The sequence below is a fragment of the Mastigoproctus giganteus genome, chromosome 11 (assembly GCF_048544385.1).
Source record: "Mastigoproctus giganteus isolate SK-2022 chromosome 11, ASM4854438v1, whole genome shotgun sequence".
Lineage (NCBI taxonomy): Eukaryota > Metazoa > Arthropoda > Arachnida > Uropygi > Thelyphonidae > Mastigoproctus > Mastigoproctus giganteus.
The window spans coordinates 60,069,131-60,089,641 of NC_143585.1; the positions used below are offsets into that span (position 1 = coordinate 60,069,131).

General features: G+C 37.9%; 1 protein-coding gene across 3 annotated transcripts in view; it reads right to left on the reverse strand.

Annotated features, from left to right (window-relative positions):
• LOC150078039 (putative protein phosphatase 2C T23F11.1) overlaps positions 1-20,511 on the reverse strand; it is a 157,742-nt gene that overhangs the window by 17,487 nt on the left and 119,744 nt on the right. For all 3 annotated transcript variants that reach the window (XM_090384333.1, XM_090384332.1, XM_090384334.1), the window contains exon 7: positions 6,880-6,963. In XM_090384333.1, coding sequence (XP_090240459.1) covers positions 6,880-6,963 — 84 coding nt within the window. The remainder of the gene's footprint in view (positions 1-6,879; positions 6,964-20,511) is intronic.

Sequence of the window (20,511 nt, forward strand, 5' to 3'; positions counted from 1 at the left end):
CGACACTGACGGAATCCATACTGTCGATCGCTGATCAGACGGAAGGTTTCTAAGCAGTTTATGAGTTGGCAGTTAATTGATTTCTCCATTACTTTAGAAAGAGTAGAAGTAATTGCAATGGGACGATAATTGGATGGGAGGGATTTGTCATCCTTTTTAGGAAATGGCTGGATATGAGCAAATTTCCAAGCAGAAGGAAAAACACCTTTGGAATAAGAAAGTGAAAAAAGGTGGCAAAGAATAGGAGTAAGTTCAGGAGCACAGGTTTTGAGAAAAAGTGGAGAAATACCATCGGAACCTGGAGCTTTCTTAGCATCAAGATTCGTCAAAATCCTTCTGACATCCTTTTGACAGAAGACAACAGGCATTGAATGGAGTGTGTTGGGAATGGTGGGAGGTGTTTTACCAAGATCATTAATACACGAGTTGGAAGAAAAATGGGATGCTAGCAGGTCAGTTTTATCCTTGGCTGAAGTAACAACAGAACCATCTGGTTTGGACAGAGGTGGGAGCAGAGATGGGCAAAAGTTGCGGCCAATAGCTTTCGCTAGAGACTAGAATGCTCGGCTACCATTAGGGCAAGAAGCAAGTTTTCTACTCTTAGCTTGTTCAAACTCTAGTTTGGACTGAATAATAACTGCTTTACAATTGTTGCGAGCTTTGGTGTAGGCAGAAAATGAAACTGAAGAATTAGAAACAAGCCAATTACGATACGCAACGTTCTTCTCTTCTTGGAAACCAAGGTTTAGTATTAGTATTAGTAACAGCCGTATGGTGCAAGAAAGCCTATGGCTTATGCTGCACCAGCCAAAAAAAAAAAAAATCCGAACAAAACAATGATAAAAACAAAAATTAAATAAATAAATAAATAATAATAATTAATAAATAAATAAAAATAATAAAATGAAATTAAAAATTAAATAAAAAGGAAATTAATCCTATCATCCTATGCGCTTCCCTTACCCGAAAGTACTATCCAGATGACCTTTGAATTTCCCCAAACTGTCGGCCTCTACCACCCATGAAGGCAACTTATTCCAGTAATTTATAACTCGCTGGCTAAAATAAAACTTCCTGCAGTCCAATCTAAACATTTCCCCGTGTAACTTGAATTTATGTCCCCTAGTTCTAGCATCATTTATAATCTTGAAAATTTTGTCCTCATTCATTTTACTGATGCCTCTCAGAGCCTTAAACACCTCAATCAAATCTCCTCTAAGGTGTCTAGTTTCCAAACTCTGCAACCCACATATTCGAAGTCTTTCTTCATAAGGACGCCCTTTTGCCGATCTCACCAGGCGAGTTACCCTTCTTTGCACCCTTTCCATAAAAGCTTCCATTTATTGGAAAACCAAGGTTTAGATAAAGGACGAGATTTTAAAGTGGAGTGTGGGATAAAGGATTCCATTCCTGCAAGAATAATTTCGCTGACACGATCTGAGAAAACATTGACATCAGAAGTTTTGAAACAGTAATCCGACCAAAGAAATTGCAGGTCATCCCATTTTGCATTCTTATAACGCCAAACAACACGAGGTTGGGAATAGCCATGAGATGAAGGCTCCATTGGAGAAGAGACAATTACCAAGTTGTGATCCAAAGTGCCTAAAGGACCTCTCACTTCGGCCGTGTACTTAGAAGGGTTGTTTGTGAGAAAAAGATCAAGCGTGTTGGCTGTATGATTAGGATTGTCCGGTATTCTTGTAGATAAATGAACAATCTGTGCAAGGTCATTAGTAATTGCAAAAGCCTCAGCATCTCGACCAGCTGGGTTAGTGTGACTAAAACGGAAGCCAGCTGGAGTTGTGTACATTAAAATCACAAAGGAAAATTACCTCACTGTTAGGAAAGTTGGACTGGAGAAAGTCAAGTTGCAAAGAGAGGAAGTCAAACAGCTACAAGTGATTAGTGGAGTTGGGAGAACGGTAGAGACAACAGATGAATTTGACACAATGAGGTAGATTTTAAGCCAGAGAAGATCAAAGAGAGGAGATTCCAAATTGCCAAGTCTCTGACAGGGAACATCAGAATGGACATATGCACAAGTACCACCTTTGAGGCAAAAGGAATCATACAGCGAATAATTTGGGCATCTGAGATGAGCAGTAGTTGAATCAACTGATAACCGAGATTCTGTCAGAAAAAGTACATGGAGTTTGGCACACTGCAAGTGGAAATGGACATCGTTGAGCTATTTCTTGGTATTTAATCCAGTTAGCCTTAGCAAATTTCCAGGTTGTCCTAATGTTACTCTGAGGAGTAGAACTTATACAGAAAGTACAGATGATAGGAAAGTGATCGCTATCACGAGGGTTATTAGTAACGGTCCACTCCATGAGAGGAAATATCACTGAAGAGCATACTGAAAGATCAATAGCAGAGGTTGAGCCAGATGGTAAATGCACGTATGTATAAGCACCAGTGTTTAAAATTGTCAGGTTATGTTTATCTAAAATTTTTTCAATTATCTGTCCTCTGGAGTCAAGATGTTCAGAACCCCACAGCGGGTGATGGCCATTCCAATCACCCATAATACAAAAGGGAGCAGGTATTTGCATTACTAAATTATCTAAATCAGCAAAGGTGTATGTATGATTTGGTGATAGATGCAATGAAACTAATGTTATTGTGATTCCGAAGGTGACACGGACAGCAATTGCCTCTAAAGATGTTTGTAGGGAGATAGGTCCAGCGGGCACCAAAGAGTTCACTATGAGTGCTACTCCTCCATGAGCTAAATTAGATGAGTTTATCTTTTCTATACATATTGTAATGCTTAATTGTCATAGATATTGCATTTGTGAGATGTTTCTTGAATGCACACTGCAATAGGCTTGTATTCAGATAGGAGATCGTAAAAGTCGTCAAAGTTAGCACGGAGCCCACGACAATTCCATTGAATAACTGTATCCACTGTTTGGTTTTAGCTAGTGTCTGCTAACTTCTGTGAGGTAGTTTGCTTACGCCTGTCTATTTTTCCTTTATCCTTCTTTGAGAAGACTGGTCTGCTTGTGTCAATGTCACCTTCTGGATAAATTTCAAGAAATGTGTCATCTTCATTCGCTTTTTCATCAGTGTCCATAGTATCAGATCTGAATGTGTGTGTCAGTTCTTTCAGAGCTCTTAGTTTGTACTTTCGGTTGCTGATTGGGATTCTTATCTGGAGGTATTGTTACCGGTGTATTTACTTCTTGGGTTGCACATTTGGAGGGAGATTGTTCTTTTAATGAAGTAAGTAATGATTTCGCCCAACCAGATATAGAGATATTTGGAGGGACGGAGCAGTCAGTCTGAGTTGATATTGTGCGTAGCTGTTGAGTAACTGAGGCGTATGTAGATGATTTAGTAGGGATTGCAAAGTGTTTCTTTGCCTCTTGATATGACACTTTGTTCTCTATTTTATATTTCTGAATGTTCTTCTCTCTTTTTCATTGGATACAGTCCTTAGAGAAGGCAGAATGATTTCCATGGCAGTTAGGACAGTTTTGGGTTTCATTATTACAGTCCATATGTGTGTGTGTTCTTTTGAACAACAAGAAGCACAAGTGACTATACCTCTGCACACAGTTTGCGGATGACTGAATTTTTGGCACTTAAAGCAGCGGACTGGGTTGGGAATGTACAGTCGAACATGGCATTTGAGATATCCAGCTTTTATAGTTGTGGGGAGATTTGGTGACTTAAATGTCAATATGACTGTTTGTGTAGGGACAGGCTCTCCATCTTTTTTGATGACAATTCTTTTTGTGTGGACTACATTTTGGTTGCTTAATTCAGAGACAAGTTCATCCTCTGATACATTTAGAAGATCCCATTCAGATATTACCCCTTTAGAGGAGTTCAAGGTAGCATGTGGGGTAACCTTTGTGGGAATTCCACCAAAGGTAGATATTTTCAAGAGTCTTTCAGCATGTCTGTGCACTCATCTCCACTAATAGGTCTCCAGATCTTAGTCGCCGAACCATTTTTGGAGGCCCAGCCACATTTTCAAGACATTTCTGAATCAAAAATGGGGAGAGTTTACTAAATGGTTGGTCTGTGGAGGAATGCAATATTAAGAGAGGAGCAGAAAAATCTGTCCCTTCTTTTTTTTTTTTTTTTTTTTTTGTCTCTCAGCATGGGATTTATTCAAATTATCATGGTCGTCATGTCTACTTGAATCTGGATCAAGAGATCCATAGTAGGACTGTTTTGTGTTGTCCATAGTTGCTCCTTTTAGTCCCGGGAAAGTGGATTTCTTCTTCCAGGCTTCCAGCCCCGCCACGTGGAGGCAGGAGCGATGATCTTCCCCACTGCTGGCATCATTCCCTCGCTCCTTGTATAACTCTTTATAGTAGTCTTCTGCTATTTGAATTATTCCTTCTCTGCTATTTATAAGTATACCATCGCTATTCTTCAGTTTCAGTATCATTTGTCTTTCTGTATTACTGCTCATGGCTGCTGATTTAAATCCTTTGTTTCCCTTTAATTGCTTGTTCTACTTTTCTTGTGTTAAATCTTCTTATGTATATTCCGAGTCTCTTTCTAATGGCTTTACATAACTCAGTATACTCAATTTTATCCTTGTTAGTGTTTTTCTCACTCTTCATTTATCGTCTTCGGTTCATCATAAGTGTTTCTTGACTAATTTTTTCTTCTTTGGATTTCATTTTACCTATAGGTTTTTTGGACTTTATCATTTTCAGAAAGTTGTAATATTCCTCGATATCTTGGTCCTGAGCAGTCTGCAGAAGCTCAATCTTGTTCTTAAGTTCCAGTACATACTGCTTTTTCTCCTCTTCTGTTATCTCAAAGAACTTTGTATTATTTACTCGAGTCAGTTTTTTCACTTTCTTTTCTTACATCTATATCAAGTGTGCATCTTACCATTCTGTGATCACTTCCAACATTTACCTTGTTCAAGACAGTAACATCATTCACGACATATCTTCTGTTAGTGAGGATGAAGTCAATTTCATTAGTTGTTAATCCATTTGGGCTCTTCCACGTCCACTTTCTCTTCACCCTTTTCTTGAAAAAAAAAAAAAAAAAAAAGTGTTCATTACTGACATTCCTCGAGATTCTGCAAATTCCACAAGTCTTTCACCAATTCCAAAATTTCCTATAGTTCCCCTTTCTGCACTGTTTTGTCTCTTTCCAACCTTAGCATTGAAGTCCCCCATAATGATAGTGTAGTGAGTTTTCTGTTCATCTAGAAGACTCAATTTCGGTGTACATTTCTTGAACCTCTTCATCATCATGGCTCGATGTTGGTGCATAAATCATTATAACCTTTAACTTTTACCTCTTAGAAATCCTGATTAGTAGTCTTGACTTCCTTGGTGATGTACTTTTGAATTCCAAAATGATGTTTTTTTATATCTTTACGGACCAGAAAGCCAACTCCACCTTCACTCCTTTCACTGTTTCCATTGGTGTATAGCAGATTTTCACTTGATAAACTTATAAGTGATTCATTTCTTCTTCTTGTTTCAGCCAAACCGATGATATTCTAATCCTTTTCCAACTCTAATATCCTGTCTTCACCGATGAGCGATCTCACGCTGTAACAGGCCAAGTTCAGTTTCCATGCACGGCAGCCTGGTCGTACCCAGAGATTCTTAGCACCCTCTGCTTCCACTCTGATCCTCTTGCTGCCGTAAGAGGGGGAGTGAAAGCTGCTGAGGACTGAGGGCCAATTTGTCTTACTGTCATGTGCTGGGGGGTTTGGTCTTTTCCTCTTCCCGCTGACCAGGCGTCTTGAAGAGAACCACTCCTGTTCACTGCCACCAGGCCAGAAAAAATTAGCACATCCTCCTTTGGTGGATAACTCAAAAATCTATTTACTTCCATTGCACATCAAGCTAGGTTTGATAAAAATTTGTGAAAGCGATGGACAAAAAAAAAAAAGGATTTTCCTGTTTGAGGCAAAAGTTTCCTCAAATGAACAAGGCCAAGATAAAAGAGGAAATTTTTGTGGGTCCTCAAATCAAACTGCTATTCTAAGATGAGGAATTCACTAAAAAATTAATATGCTACAGAAATAAGGGCCTGGAAGGCATTCGAAAATGTGAAATTTCATTCCTGTAGATACACCAGAGGTGGAGACTAGAATCTAAGGAAGGACGCTACAATTGACAAAGTGGAGTATCGAGCAGTGATCAAGTTCCTACATTTGCAGAGCAAGAAAGCTCAGGAAATTGACGAAGAAATAAAAGCTGTATGGGCAGAATTGTCATCCTATGACACTGTAAAAAAGACAAAAAGTGGAAACGGGAGTTCCAGTGTGGTTGTACAAGTGCCTTTGATGAGTCAAGAGAGGGAAGGTCATCAACATCCACAGACAGTGATTGTTATGTATCAGATTCGGGGCTGGGAACGGATTATTCCAATTTTAGTTAATTCCTATGGCAAAAATTGATTCTACATTCGTCCGTCCCTCAGGAATGGATTAATGACGAATATAGAGGTTCCACTGTAACTGACACTGCTAAGAGAACTGGTCTTAAGATCAATGAAGAAAAAATGGAATGCATGAAAATTAACAAAAAAAAGAGGGGAAAAAAATCAGTAACAGCATTAAAGTTCATATAGAGATTCAAGATTGGATTACCACAGGGAAATAATCTCTGTGAACTTTAACTTTCATTGTTGGCTTTTCCCAACAACCTTTTTGTCCCGGGATTCCCTCTATAGTATAAATTAGTCAGCTGCTAGCCAAGGTTGCGCCTGGCAGAAATGTTCAGTTTTCGTCTAGCAAATCAGAAGAAAAATTGTTTTTACAATCAGGTGATTTTTTAACCACACAGATTAAAAATCCCTTTACATGCATCAACCAGTAGTAAACCTGTTAATTACAAAAATTTTATTAAGAAAAATAATTTTAGTACATAAACTAACCTGTCACAATTTGTTCTTCAGCAGATTTTTTGTCATTTTTTTTAAAAACAAAGTCTCCTAATGCCCTAGAGAGTGCAAGATTACCTGGACAAGAGAAACAAGAGAAAAGAATTAGTTCACAAATGTCAAATGCAGTTCCACACTTTTTTTTACTATGAAATGTAAAGTGAGTGGGGAAGGGGGATAAATTACAAGGGTGTTTCAAAAAATAAAGTCACAAAGTAAGTAAGAGTTTTTTTATAGCAAAGGGTTTTCTGGGAGAAAAACCATGCTACCCTCATTCAAGACTGACCCTGTTGTGAAAAAGGCCTATAAAAATTCCTCTCATCACCAATGGAAGTCGAATTCAAGTCTTTTCCATCCAGGTGGGGAGGATGGCAATCCTACCAACTGTGCTACCCACAACGGCAAATTAAGAATAAACTCCCATGTGAAGAACTTCATGTAAATACACACACATTACTTACTTCTAAACTTAAATGAATTGTTAAACTTTTTTAAATACATATTTAAAATTTTTCATATGAAGCAAATCACATCAGTGAACTCTTCCATTAAAGACTGATTAAAAAAAAAAAAAAAAAAAAAAAACCTTGTTTGGCTTACACACTACTGTATTAATATCACTACTTTCATGTTGCAAAATACTCCATTTTATAGCACATGCTTTTGCTATACCTTTACCCACTCAAAGAATATAATATAATCAATAATTATTGATATAGTGTATTCCATCCCTTCTACAGGCATGGAATACAATTAAATAGAAAGAGCAAGAATATCTGCTGATGCTATTGAGGCAGAGTTAGGTGGGTCAGAAAACTGCTAGCTTGAGGGGGGGAGGTACATGGATTAATACATTAACAGTAGCCACTGGCAGAGGTAAAAGTGATTCTTGCAACACTTCTATTGAAATGCGATTGAGCAGCAGCCTGGAAAGCAAGGCAATAGGAATTTCCAGGACTGCTGGGAGTCATAGTGGAAGAAGTAAACACATGGGCTATATTAGGGTAACTAAGAGTAGAAACAGGCGCATGTATACTAGCATGTACATTAATGCTAGGAGTATAGTTAATAAATTCTATGAGCTTGAAGTGCTGGTCAAGACATCAAAGACAGATATTGTTGGGATATCAGAGATGTGGTGTCACAGACATAAGCAGTGCAGAATTGGAATTTGGGGAGTACAATGTGTACAGAAAGAATAGGCAGGACAGGAAGGGAGAAGGGGTTATGCTGTTAGTTAAGAAACACAAAATCTAAGGAAGTGCATCCAATTAACGTTGGTGGACAATGCAATGTTGAGTCTGTTTGGTGTGACATAAGCATTGGGAAAGGAAAAATGAGAGTAGGTGTGTGTTATAGGCCTAATGAATCTCATGAGTATAATGAGCAATTGTGCAGAGAAATAGTGGGCCAGTAAATTAGAGTGTCTTATAATGGGGGATTTTAATTTCCCAGATATTGACTGGAATTTGTGAGTTGGTCACTCACACACTAGCAAGGCTTTTGTGGATTTATTGGATGACTGTTTTCTACAGCAGCATGATCGGGAGGCAACTAGAGGGAGTAATACTCTTGATCTGATTATCAGTAATGATTCTTCATGCATCAAGAATCTGCAGATAAAGGAACCACTAGGTGGCAGTGATCACAGTGCGCTGAAGTAGAATTTACTCAAAGAGGTAACTACCATCAAGGGTAAAAGGAAGGGTTTTTGCTTTCGTAAAGGTGACTATGGTGGTCTGAGATAGTATTTAAGTTCTATACGGTGGAACCAACAGCAAATTCAGAATGGGAAGCATTCAAAGAATTAGTCTTGGAAGCTACTAGACTTTTCATACCAACAAAGAAGTATTGTTCAAAATTTAAGCATAAACGGATGTCAGATAAACTAATTAGAGACGTGACAGAGAAGAAAAATGCATGTGATACATATAAATTAACACATGACACAGAAGCCTATGATAGATATAAGCTGGTCTGTACAAAGGAGGTTAGGCAGGCGAAGACAGATTACGAGAAATCTTTGGCAAAGGATGCAAAGAAAAACAGCAAAGAGTTCTTTACTTATGTAAACACTAGAAGGAAGAGGATGAATCAGATTGGTCCACTAGATATCGATAGTTCAACTGTTGATGATCCTGCTCAGGTAGCTAACAAACTAAATGAATATTTTGCATCGACATTCACACATGTCGAGTTATTCAGCGAGGGGAATGCCAGAGGTGTATTCAACTCTGGCAGTAAGCTAGATAATCTCGTAATAACTGAGAGTAAAGTGGAAGAGAAATTGTTGAAGATAAACACAAGAAAGGCACCTGGTGTGGATGGAATCTATCCAGTTATATTAAAGGAGGCAGCAAAGGAAGTAAGCAAACCCTTAACCATAATTATGAGAGCTTCTGCTTCGGACTCAGGGGAGGTATCCGTGGACTGGAGATGTGCAAATGTGACCCCAATCCACAAAGGAGGATCAAAGGGAGACAGTTAATTACAGACCTGTTAGTTTAACTTCTGTTCCAGGAAAATTAAGGGAGGCACTGGTTAAAGAAGCATTGCAGGATCATCTAGACAAGACTTCAGTTATAGCTCGGACACAGTCAGAAAGGAACTGGATGCAAAGAATAAATTTGATATCATATATTTGGATCTTAGAAAAGCCTTTGATACTGTTGCACATGGAAGACTGCTGCATAAACTGGAGCAGTGTGGCATTGGAGGCAATTGCTGCTATGGATAAAGTAATGGTTGAGTGGGAGAAGACAGAGTGGAAACCAATGGACACTGCTCTTCGTGGACTAATGTTATTAGTGGAGTCCCTCAGGGTTCAGTGTTTGGTCCATTGTTGTTTTCTGTATTTATAAATGATATTGATGATGGTATGTCATCAATATCAGGCTTAATGTCCAAGTTTGCAGACGATATTATTATTATTATCCATATGATGCAAGGAAGCCTGAGGCTTATGCTGCACCAGGAAAAAAAAAAAGTTCCCCAATAACCCTGAGAGAGAGAGAGAGAGAGAGAGAGAGAGAGTACAAGGGAATCACCAAGAAAGAGAAGAACGATGATATCCAGCTCAGGACCCTGGGTGTGCCAAGCCCATACTCACCAGATGTGAGGCCCCATAAGCCACAAGGCTCTCAATATCGCATAACTCGGGTTGATGGCCCTTGAAAACTGTTCTTTTGGAATTTTTGCATTTTTAAACCATAAAAAGGTGTTTCCCAAATTTGGGGTCCAGGGTATGTGCCTCACCCTCGTTTCACAACTAGCTTTCATTGTTTGGAAGTTTTTGGCTAGCAAAAATTCTGCGCATCGTATTCACCAGACTTATCCCCATGTGACTTCTTTTTGCTCCCTAAGCTCAAAGCACCAATGAACGGCTGTTATTTTGATGATGCCGACACCATTTAAAGAGTTGTGATGAGAACTTTGAACAGAATACTGGTCATGGCCTACCACCAGTTATTCCAGTTGCCTCTTGATTGTTGGATTCAGTTTGTGGATATGAGAGAAAGATACTTTTAATAAACCAAGGTTACTTTACTTATACATGGGGTCATTGTTTATTTATTTTTTCTGGCATCAGTATCGTTTTCAATTGCCGCACGTATATACGAACTCATTGCCAAGAAATATCCAAATGCTTGCAATTTTACAAGCATTTGTGAAAAAATAAATTCTTTATTTGCGAAATCTTCCCTCTGGAGTATAAATATTTTAGTTATTTAAAATCTTGCAGGCTAAATGCTGTCGACTGATGACTGGAATCAATGGTAGGCAGGCTAACGAGATTACCCTCACCTTATCGGTCAGTGATCGATGACTTAAAAGCTTCTCCGATATATGAATAAGTGTTTATGATGAGTAAATTTATTACCAAACATACAGGTAATGAATGTAGTACAAGTTTTTGGTGTAGTAAATAAGAAATATACTACAAATAAAATAGATTATAATTGTAATGTATACAGTTACCCAAATTGTCGTGCTGGTAGTAGTAGTAGTGGCATGCGATGCAAGAAAGCAAGTGTATGAGCTTATGCAGCATCAGCCAAAAAAAAAAAAAAAAACACACCATTCCGTCCAAATGCCTGTCCAGTTCCTCCTTAAATTTATTCAACCTATCAACTTCCACAACGACAGATGGAAATCTGTTCCAGCAATTAACCACCCGCTGGCTAAAGGCAAATTTCCGCACATCTATTCTACATCTGTCTTTTCTTAATTTGAATTTATGCCCTCTTAGGTTCGTAATCTGAACAAGTGGAAGGATCCCATTAGAATTCAGCATGCTCAACACATTCAAGGCCTTATACACTTCAATCAGATCACCGCGCAGCTGCCTAGTCTCCAGCCACTGCAATTTGCAGAACTTAAGCCTCTCTTGGTAAGAGGATCGCTTCATTCTCCTCACCAATCTTGTTGCCCTTCTCTGTACACGCTCAAGTAAATCTACATCTTTCCTAAAAAGAGGCCTCCAGACCTGTACGCAGTACTCAAGGCGTGACCTGACCATTGCCTTATACAGAGGGACAATCACCTCCTTCTCCCTGCTAGCAAAATTCCTATATATCATTGACAAAATCCCATGACCTGCCCTGGCAGCCTGTCTGCATTGCTCAGAAAACTTCATATTTGACTGCACAATTACTCCCAGGTCTTTTTCATTTTTTACCACCTTAAGTGTAGTACCACACAGTTGGTACATTTCTCTGGGGTTACTTCTACCCATATGCAGTACTTTGCATTTGTCAAGGTTAAACTTCAGTTGTCACTTCTGCCCAAATTATCTAGATCCTGTTGCAGTAGCACACTGCCATTACTGTCATTAACAACCCTGCCAACCTTTGTATCATCTGCAAACTTCGACATTAAGCCTGATATACCTTCAATATCATTGATAAATATACAAAACAACAGTGGACCCAACACCGAACCCTGTGGGACTCCACTAATAACATTAGTCCACGAAGAGAAACACCCATTGATTACCACCCTCTGTCTTCTCTCACTTAACCATCCTTTTATCCACTGTAGCAACTTCCCCTTAACACCATTCTGCTCCAATTTGTACAATAGTCTTTCATGCGCAATAGTGTCAAAAGCTTTCCTGAAATCCAAATATATGAAGGTTGGCAGAGTTGTTAATGACACTAATGACAGTACACTGCTGCAACAGGATCTAGAAAAGTTGAGCAGATGGGGCTGAGAGGTAGCAAATGAAGTTTAATATTGACAAATGTAAAGTACTACATATGGGAAGCAGTAATCCCGGAGTAATGTATCAACTCTGTGGTACCACACTGACAGTGGTAGAGAATAAAAAGGCCCTGGGGGTAATTGTGCAGGCAGATATGAAGTTTTCTGAGCAGTGAAGACGGTCTGCAAGAGTAGCTCATGGTGTCTTGTCAATGATATACAGGAATTTTTCTAGCATGGATAAGGAGGTCATTATCCCCTTGTATAAGGCAATGGTCAGACCACACCTAGAGTACTGTATACAGGTCTGGAGGCCTCATTTTAAGAAGGATGTTGAGCTGTTGGAATGAGTACAGAGAAGGGCAACAAAGATTAGTGAATGGAACAAAGGATTGCTCTTATGAAGAAATACTTAACTTTTGCAAATTTCAGGGTCTGGAGACTAGGCACCTGCAAGGTGGTCTGATTGAGGTGTATAAAGCACTGAATGGTTTGAGCATGCTCAATGCTGATGGGATTCTTCCTCTTGCTCAGAATAATCGCCTGAGAGGGCATAAATTCAAATTGAGGAAAGATGGTTGTAGGATAGATGTGCGGAAGTTTGCCTTTAGCAAACATTAAGTAACATTAATTTTATATTATGAATTTATTTGTTCAAGCTTATAATGTTGATAACTGAGTTTTAAGTTGGGAAATGTTAAAATGCAAATAGAGGCATTTTCTTAAATTTTTTGTTAATCATTTAAAAAAGGTACATAAATAGTTAATTTGATTCAGTTGGAATCAAATATATAACATCTGCTGAGTTTAAATTGAAGAGTCAAGGTCATTTTACTGCTGGAGTTAATTAAAATAAAGGCAAAGCCTTTCCAAGGCATTCTTTTCATAAGAATGAGAGAGAGATTTATTCTTTCTGATGTAACATCATGAAAACAGAAGCATTTTTTTTTTTTTTTTTAATTGAGAAAGCAGTCTTTAGCAGATCAATAGCAGAACTTACACAAAAAAAACAAAACAAAAAAAAATCAAGTACAAACATTTGGACCCCTTATCCAGAGAGCTTGGGACCTGGAGGCTTTCTGGATTTTGTGTCTAAGGACACAAAAGCAAGAGAAATTACAACACATGCAAAATAAGTAATTAAAAATCTTACAAGATTTACTTTATTCTAAAAATACAAATACTAAATAATAAAATAGTAAAATATTAAATACAAATTTTAACACCAGTATAATCAAATCAACCAGCTAAACAGCAGAAATACTAATTACAAATAGTTTATTTACAAAATGAAAATAAATATAATGCACACCTAAAAGTTAAGTGTAGATAAGTGTTAGAAATTATATAATAAAAAATACTAGGACTACTAAAACCTCAGCAGGGAGGTTCAAAGTTTGCCTTCTTAAATATCAGTTATTTTTATGATCATTAAGTATTTTAATATATATTATATATATTAATACATGTAATGCAACTATAATATAACTTGGTGTTGGGGATATCTTTTAACACATGTGCTATAGCCTGAAATAAAATTTGCCTAGTTTTTGCTAATTTTTAATATGAATATACAAATGACTTAAACAAGTTTCATTGTAATTTCATTTCAGTGTATGTGGGTGGGGGTGTTAATTTTCAAGATGCTCTCACTCACTCTCTCCACTCATTCCATAGGACTGCAAAGTGGGAGCAATGATTACATTGTTTTAGTGCAGGAAATTATGTAACAGTCTGCATTAGCTGTGGAAGGAATACACTTGTATTTATCTCTTGTTTTCACCACCAAAAGCAAAAGTTAAATTTCTTTTTTATTTTCATCAAACAAGCAGCAGTAGGGTATTAGGAGAATCAGCAACCAAGGCAATATTGCTCCATATATACTTTCTGTAAATTGCATGTTCTGTGGTTAATTTTCTGTTTGCTGGATGAAAAACCCACATTTCTATGAGAAAAAAACCATGCTACCCTCACCTGAGAAACTCAGCCATATTGCGAAAAACGCCCATAAATATTCCTCACATAGTAGATAGGACTCAAACTCAGATGTTTTCCACCCAGTGTGGGGAAGACTGATTTTACCCACAAGGGCCACAAAACAAAGATGATTATTTTTATTATTCTTTATATTCATGTGGGTCAGCTTTTGCTATGTCATTGCTGGCCATCTTCATATCACACACTAGTAGCCCATCAAGCCAACATGACAGGGGATCTCACTGTAAAACAGCTTATTTGTCCCAAGTTTCATTTTCAGCCTTTTGTAACAGAATATTATTTGCATGTATTGACATAGTTGTTGTAGGTTCTAGGTCAATGAGGGGAAAGGGAGGTAAATGCTGTGACACTAATCATTGTTCAACAAACAAGGGACTCTTATGAGGGATGATATTCTTACTTATAGCAATTCTCATCATTAAAAGAATACAAACTCAGATATTTTTCACCGGGTATGAGGAGGATGGTGATTATACCAACTGTGCTACCCACGAGGGTGGTAGTAGTAGTAGTAATAATAATGGCAAATCGTGCAAGAAATCAAGTTTATACAGCAGCAGGGGGAAAAAAAAAAAAAAAAAACCACACATCCGTACCCTCCAAGAATTTGTCCAGTTCTTCCTTGAATTTATTCAACCCATTCACTTCCACAACAGACGAAAGCCTGTTCCAACAATCAATCACCTGTTGGCTGAAGGCCAATTTCCACACATCTATCCTGCAACCAGTTTCCTCAACTTGAATTTATGCCCCCCTCAAGTGTGTAGTCTCGGGCAAGTGAAAGAATGCCATTAACATTTCGCTTACTCAGTCCATTCAAGACTTTAAATACCTCAATCAGATCTCACTGCAGGTGCCTAGTCTCGAGACGCTGCAATTTGCAGAAGCCTTTCTAAGTAAGAGCACCCTTTTGTTCACTTCAGGTTGCCTTTCTCTGCACCCCATTCCAGCAGATCTACACCATTCCTAAAGTGAGGCCTCCAGACCTGTATACAGTACTCAAGAAGCTGCCTAATCATGGCCTCATACATAGCAATAATCAGCTCCTTAATCCTGTTAGCAAAGTTTCTGTATATCGCTAACAAAACCCGATGAGCTGTCACGGTAGCATTTCCACACTTATCATAGAATTTTATATCTGACTACACAATTAACCCCTAGGTCTTTTTCATTCTCCACTATCCTGAGTGTAGTACCATACATTTCAGTTACTCCACAATTACTGCTACCCATATTTAGTACCTTGCATTTGTCAATGTCAAACTTTAACTACCATTTCTCAGCCCACTGACCCAGTTTGTCTAGATCTTGTTGCAGTAGCTCACCCTAATGATTGTCGTTAACCAATCTTTGTATCAAGTTAGACATTAACGCTGATGTACATTCATCAATATCATTGATAAATATTGAAAACAACAGACCCAGCACTGAACCCTGGGGAATGCTACTAATACATCAGCCCACAAAGAGCAGCAGCAGTGTTCTCCCCAGAAAAATTTTACCAGGTGGGTGGCATTATGAAGTAGTCAGGTGGGGAAGTGTAATACTTCGCATAGTATGTTCCAATTAATATTGATCGAGATCAGTGAGCAGTACCACAAGAATTGCTAGATTTTAGCCAGGCGGTCAGTTAAATTCACCGGGCAGCATGGCACGCCCATTCAATAGGTCCTGGGGAGAATACCGAGCAGTACCCACTGATAACCTTGTTATTTGGTTTTTAGGAGCATTAGCAACTAAGGCCATATTGCTCCGGAGATATGCGGTGGTCATTCCCTGACCTTTCCACATCCTCCGTATTTGGTGGTCATGGGCTCGAACCCCGGTCTAATCAAGAAGAATGTGCTATGCACTGCTGTTCCTGCCCACCTGGCTACGGAGGCACCTCCACTGATAACCACTCTGTCTTCTTCCACTTAACCATACCTTTATCCATAGCAGTAACTTGCCCTAAATACCACATTGCTTCAGTTTGTACAGCAGTCTTTTATGTGTAAGTAACAAAAGCTTCATGAAATCCAAGGATATGTCAAAATTATATTTTGCATCCAGTTCCTTGGTCACTGCATCATAGTAACCTATCAGATTGGTTATACAGGACCATCCCTTAACAAATACACTGATTGCAGTATAACTGCATGCTTGTCGAGATGGTCCTACATTACTTCTTTAGCCAGTGATTCCATTATTTTCTCTGGAACAGACATTAAGCTAACAGGTCTGTAATGATTCATGTCATCTTTTTATCCCCTTTATGAATTCGGAATATGTTCACACACATATACAGTCCATAGGGACCTCCCGTGAATCCAAGGATGCTCTCATAATTATGGCTAAGGGTTTGCTTATCTCTTCTGCTGTCTCCCTTAATATAATTGGATAGATTCCATCCATCTCAGGTGCCTTTTTTATTCCATTTTTCCATCTTCAATAGTTTCTCTTCCACTTTCTTTCAGTTATCACAAAGTCATTTAGCTCATTATTAGAGTTTGACAAACTTCTTGCATCTCCTTCCATAAAGAATTCCTTGTGTGTGAATATAGATGCAAAATACCTATTCAATTCCTCCGCAACCTGAGTATATTCGTTAACAGATATACCCATGACATCAAGTGGCCAAATGTGATCCCTTTCTTCTACTGTTAATATAAGCATAGAAGTCTTTGATGTTTTTCTTTGCCAGAGACTTCTCTTAATATGCCCTAGCTTGCCTAACCTCCTTTGTGACTTGGTTACAAACTAATTTATATCTACCATAGGTTTCTGATCACCTGATAATTTATATACAGATTCTTCTCTTTCTTGATGATTCCCTTCTACTTCTGACTCTTGTTTTCTCTCTTTCTCTCTCTCAGGGTAATTCAGAATTTTTTTTTTTTTTTTTTTTGGCTGGTTCAGCATAAAGCCTCAGGCTTCCTTGCGCCATATGGCTAATAATAATAATAATAATAATAATAATAATGCATCCCATGCACTTTTCTTTTCTGCCACTTGTCTCAATAGTTCATCTGATATTCATTAGGTCCAAATCTTGAGCAGTATTTCTTCGCTGGTATGAAAAGCCTAGTAGCTTCTTCCTGGATACTTCGCTGCATACTTCTCATTTAGGATTTGCTGTTAGTAACATCACAGTTTGGTCCCACTGCCCAAGACCACTGTAGTCACCCTTATGAAAGCAAAAGCCTTTCCCTTTACCCTTCACAGTAGTTGTCTTTAATTAAATTCCACATTAGTACACTGTGATTGCCCACCAGTGGGTCTTTTACCTGCAAATTCTTAATGCATGAAGAATTACTTCTGATAACTAGATCAAGAGTATTGCTTCCTCTTGTTACCACTCTAACATGCTGCTGTAGAAAACAGTTATCCAAGAAATCCACAAAAGTCTTGCTAGTCTGAGTGACCAACCCACAAATTCCAGTCGGCATCTGGAAAGTTAAAATCTCCCACTGTGAGACATTCCAATTTGCTACTATTTCTCTGTATAGTTGCTTGGTATACTCTTCAGTCATTAAGCCTATAACACTCCTACTCTAAATTTTGATTTTACAATGCTTATATCAACGCCAAACTTACTCAACATTGCACTTATCACCCATGTCAACTGGATGCACTGCCTTAGATTTAATATGCTTCTTAATTAAGAGTCTAACCCCCTTGACCTCTCCTATTCTGTCTATCTTTCCTTGTATACATTGTACTCCCCATATTCAAATACTTTACATAGCTATGGCAAGTTATTTTTATTTAGATAGCGAACACATACAAAACTTTATCTCCTTAATTTGATATCAAAGTAACAAAGCTTAATTATAGAATAAAATGCATCAACATTCAATGCAGCAGTTCTTTTCATAATGACAATGTTTTAAGCTTTTTTCAATAAATAAACTGAATGGCATATTAATACTAAGCAGAGTTGGATGGCAGTCCTGAAATGCCTTTCAGGGATTTCAGACCAGGGATTTCTCTCATGGGATTTCAGACCAACAATTGCGCCATGAAGATTTAATTAACTGCAAAACATAACCAGCAAATGCACTGTAAAGTTTTCATTACAAAAATTACACATCCATTAGAGGGGAAAAAACTGTTTTTAATTAACAAGGAGGAATACTTGTTAGATAAAAACATGTACTCTGGGGCACACTTTGCATTATGCATTTAGCAGTTTTGGCCATTTTACATGCAATTTTGCAGCTCTGAAAGGATACTAAATGCTGTTGTTTACAATGCAAAATTTAACTCAAGTTCATTGCAACAGACAGTTCATTCTCATTTCCCCTCTTAGAGAAAAAATGTTTACACTTTGTGAATTTCCAATGTGCAATTACCATGTCAGTGATGTACTGCATTTTTTTTTTTTTTTTTAATTTCTAATGGAGATAAGATAGGTAAAAAAAAAGAAGTCTACAGTAATTACTCTGAGATGTCTTGTTACTTATAAAAACTTAGCATTAGTAATATTAGTAGTCACAAATGATGCAAGCAAACAAGCTAAAAAAAACATTATCCACATCACCTGTCCATCTCCTCCAATAATTTGTCTAATGGAATTTGTAACAATCAACCACCCATGGACTGAAGACAAACTTCAGCACATCCTCCCTCAATTTGAATTTATGCTCTCTCATGTGTACAATCTGAGCAAGAGGAATAATGCCATCAGCACTGAGCCTGCTCAATCATTCGAAGCCATAAACAAAGTCTAAATCAGATCACCTTGCAGGTGCCTAGTTTCAAATCTACAATTTGAAACTGAAGTGATCTTGGGAAGAACACCCTTTTGTTTACTATCAATCTCACTGCCCTTCTCTCCACCAATTCCAGCAGATTTACATCCTTCCTAAAATGAAGCCTCCAGACCTGTATGCAGTACTCAAAATACAGCCTAACCATTGCCTAACCACAGCCTAACAATGGGATAATCACCTTATCCCTGCTAGCAAAATTCCTGGATATCATTGACAAAATCCCCATGAGTTCTCCTGGCCACCTTGTCTGCACTGCTCAGAGAACATATCTGACTGAACAATAACACCCAGGTCTTTTCCATTTTACATTACCCTGAGTGTAGTACCACACAATGCATTAATCTGGGATTATTGCTACCCTACGCAGTACCTTGCATTTGTCAATGTTAAACTCCACTGCCATTTCTCAGCCCATCTGCTTAATTTTTCTATATCTTGTTGCATTAGCTTACCGTAATTACTGTTGTTAACTGCCCCCCAACATTTGTATAATTTCCAAATTTAGACATTATGCCTGATTTACCATCATCAATATCATTAATAAATATAGAAAACAACAATGGGCCCAGCACTGAACTCTGGAGCACACCACCAATAACACTGGTCCACAAAGAGCAGTGTCCATTAATAACCACTCTGTCTTCTCCCACTGCCCTTTTAAAATTATCATCTCTTTATCCACAGCAATTACTTGCCTTTAATGCCACACTGCTCCAATTTGTACAGCAGTTTTTTAATGTGCAACAATATCAAAAGATTTCCTGAAATCCAAGTATATGATATCAAAATTATATTTGCATTCAGTTCCTTCATTATATTATCCAATCATATTGTTCAAACAAGATTGTCCCTTAACAAATCCATGTTGTGACTGTAGTATAACTGCATTCTTGTTTAGATGGTCCTCATTACTTCTTTAACCAGCAGCACAATTATATTCCTAGAACAGAAGTTAAACTGACAGTTCTGTAATTACTTGTCGCCTTTTGATCAGCTTTGTGAATTGGGGATACATCTCCAGTCCATAGGGACCTTCCTTGAATCCAAAGATGCTCTCATAATTTTGGCTAAGGGTAATTTAATTCTCTAATTGGGAGAATATACTGCTCAAGGGAATACAGTAGTTCAATGATTTCCATATGGGAAACCACCACATAAACTGGCTCTTCCTCTGAGAGGTAGAAATAGACCGTGCTGTTTTTGGTTTTGATTGTGAAATTTGTTTGTTTGCCATTAACTGCATTAATTTTTATATTCTTCTGTAACATGATCTGTGGCATTACATTATACTGTGGTGCAATACAACAGGATTACACTGTATTTAATAGGGATGCTCTCCATCATAAAATCTGTATTTCACATTTTCTGGTTATCACCAGAGAAAAATTTAAAAAATAATTTTTAACCATTTAAGGTATAGAAAAATATGGGTTTTTTTTTGTTTGTTTACTTTTTAACTCTAGCTTTAATTTGTTTATTTATTATTATTTTTTTAATAGCTGGGTATCCCCTTGGGTCACTGGTCAAAATCTGTCACCATGAATATGCAGAATCAGTCAAGGGAAAGCACAGCTGACTTTCTGTACACAAAATAGTTCTGACTGAAATTAATTAAAAAGTCACGTACTGGTTTGGAAATTTTTTAAAATGTTCCAATATGTTGCATAGAGGA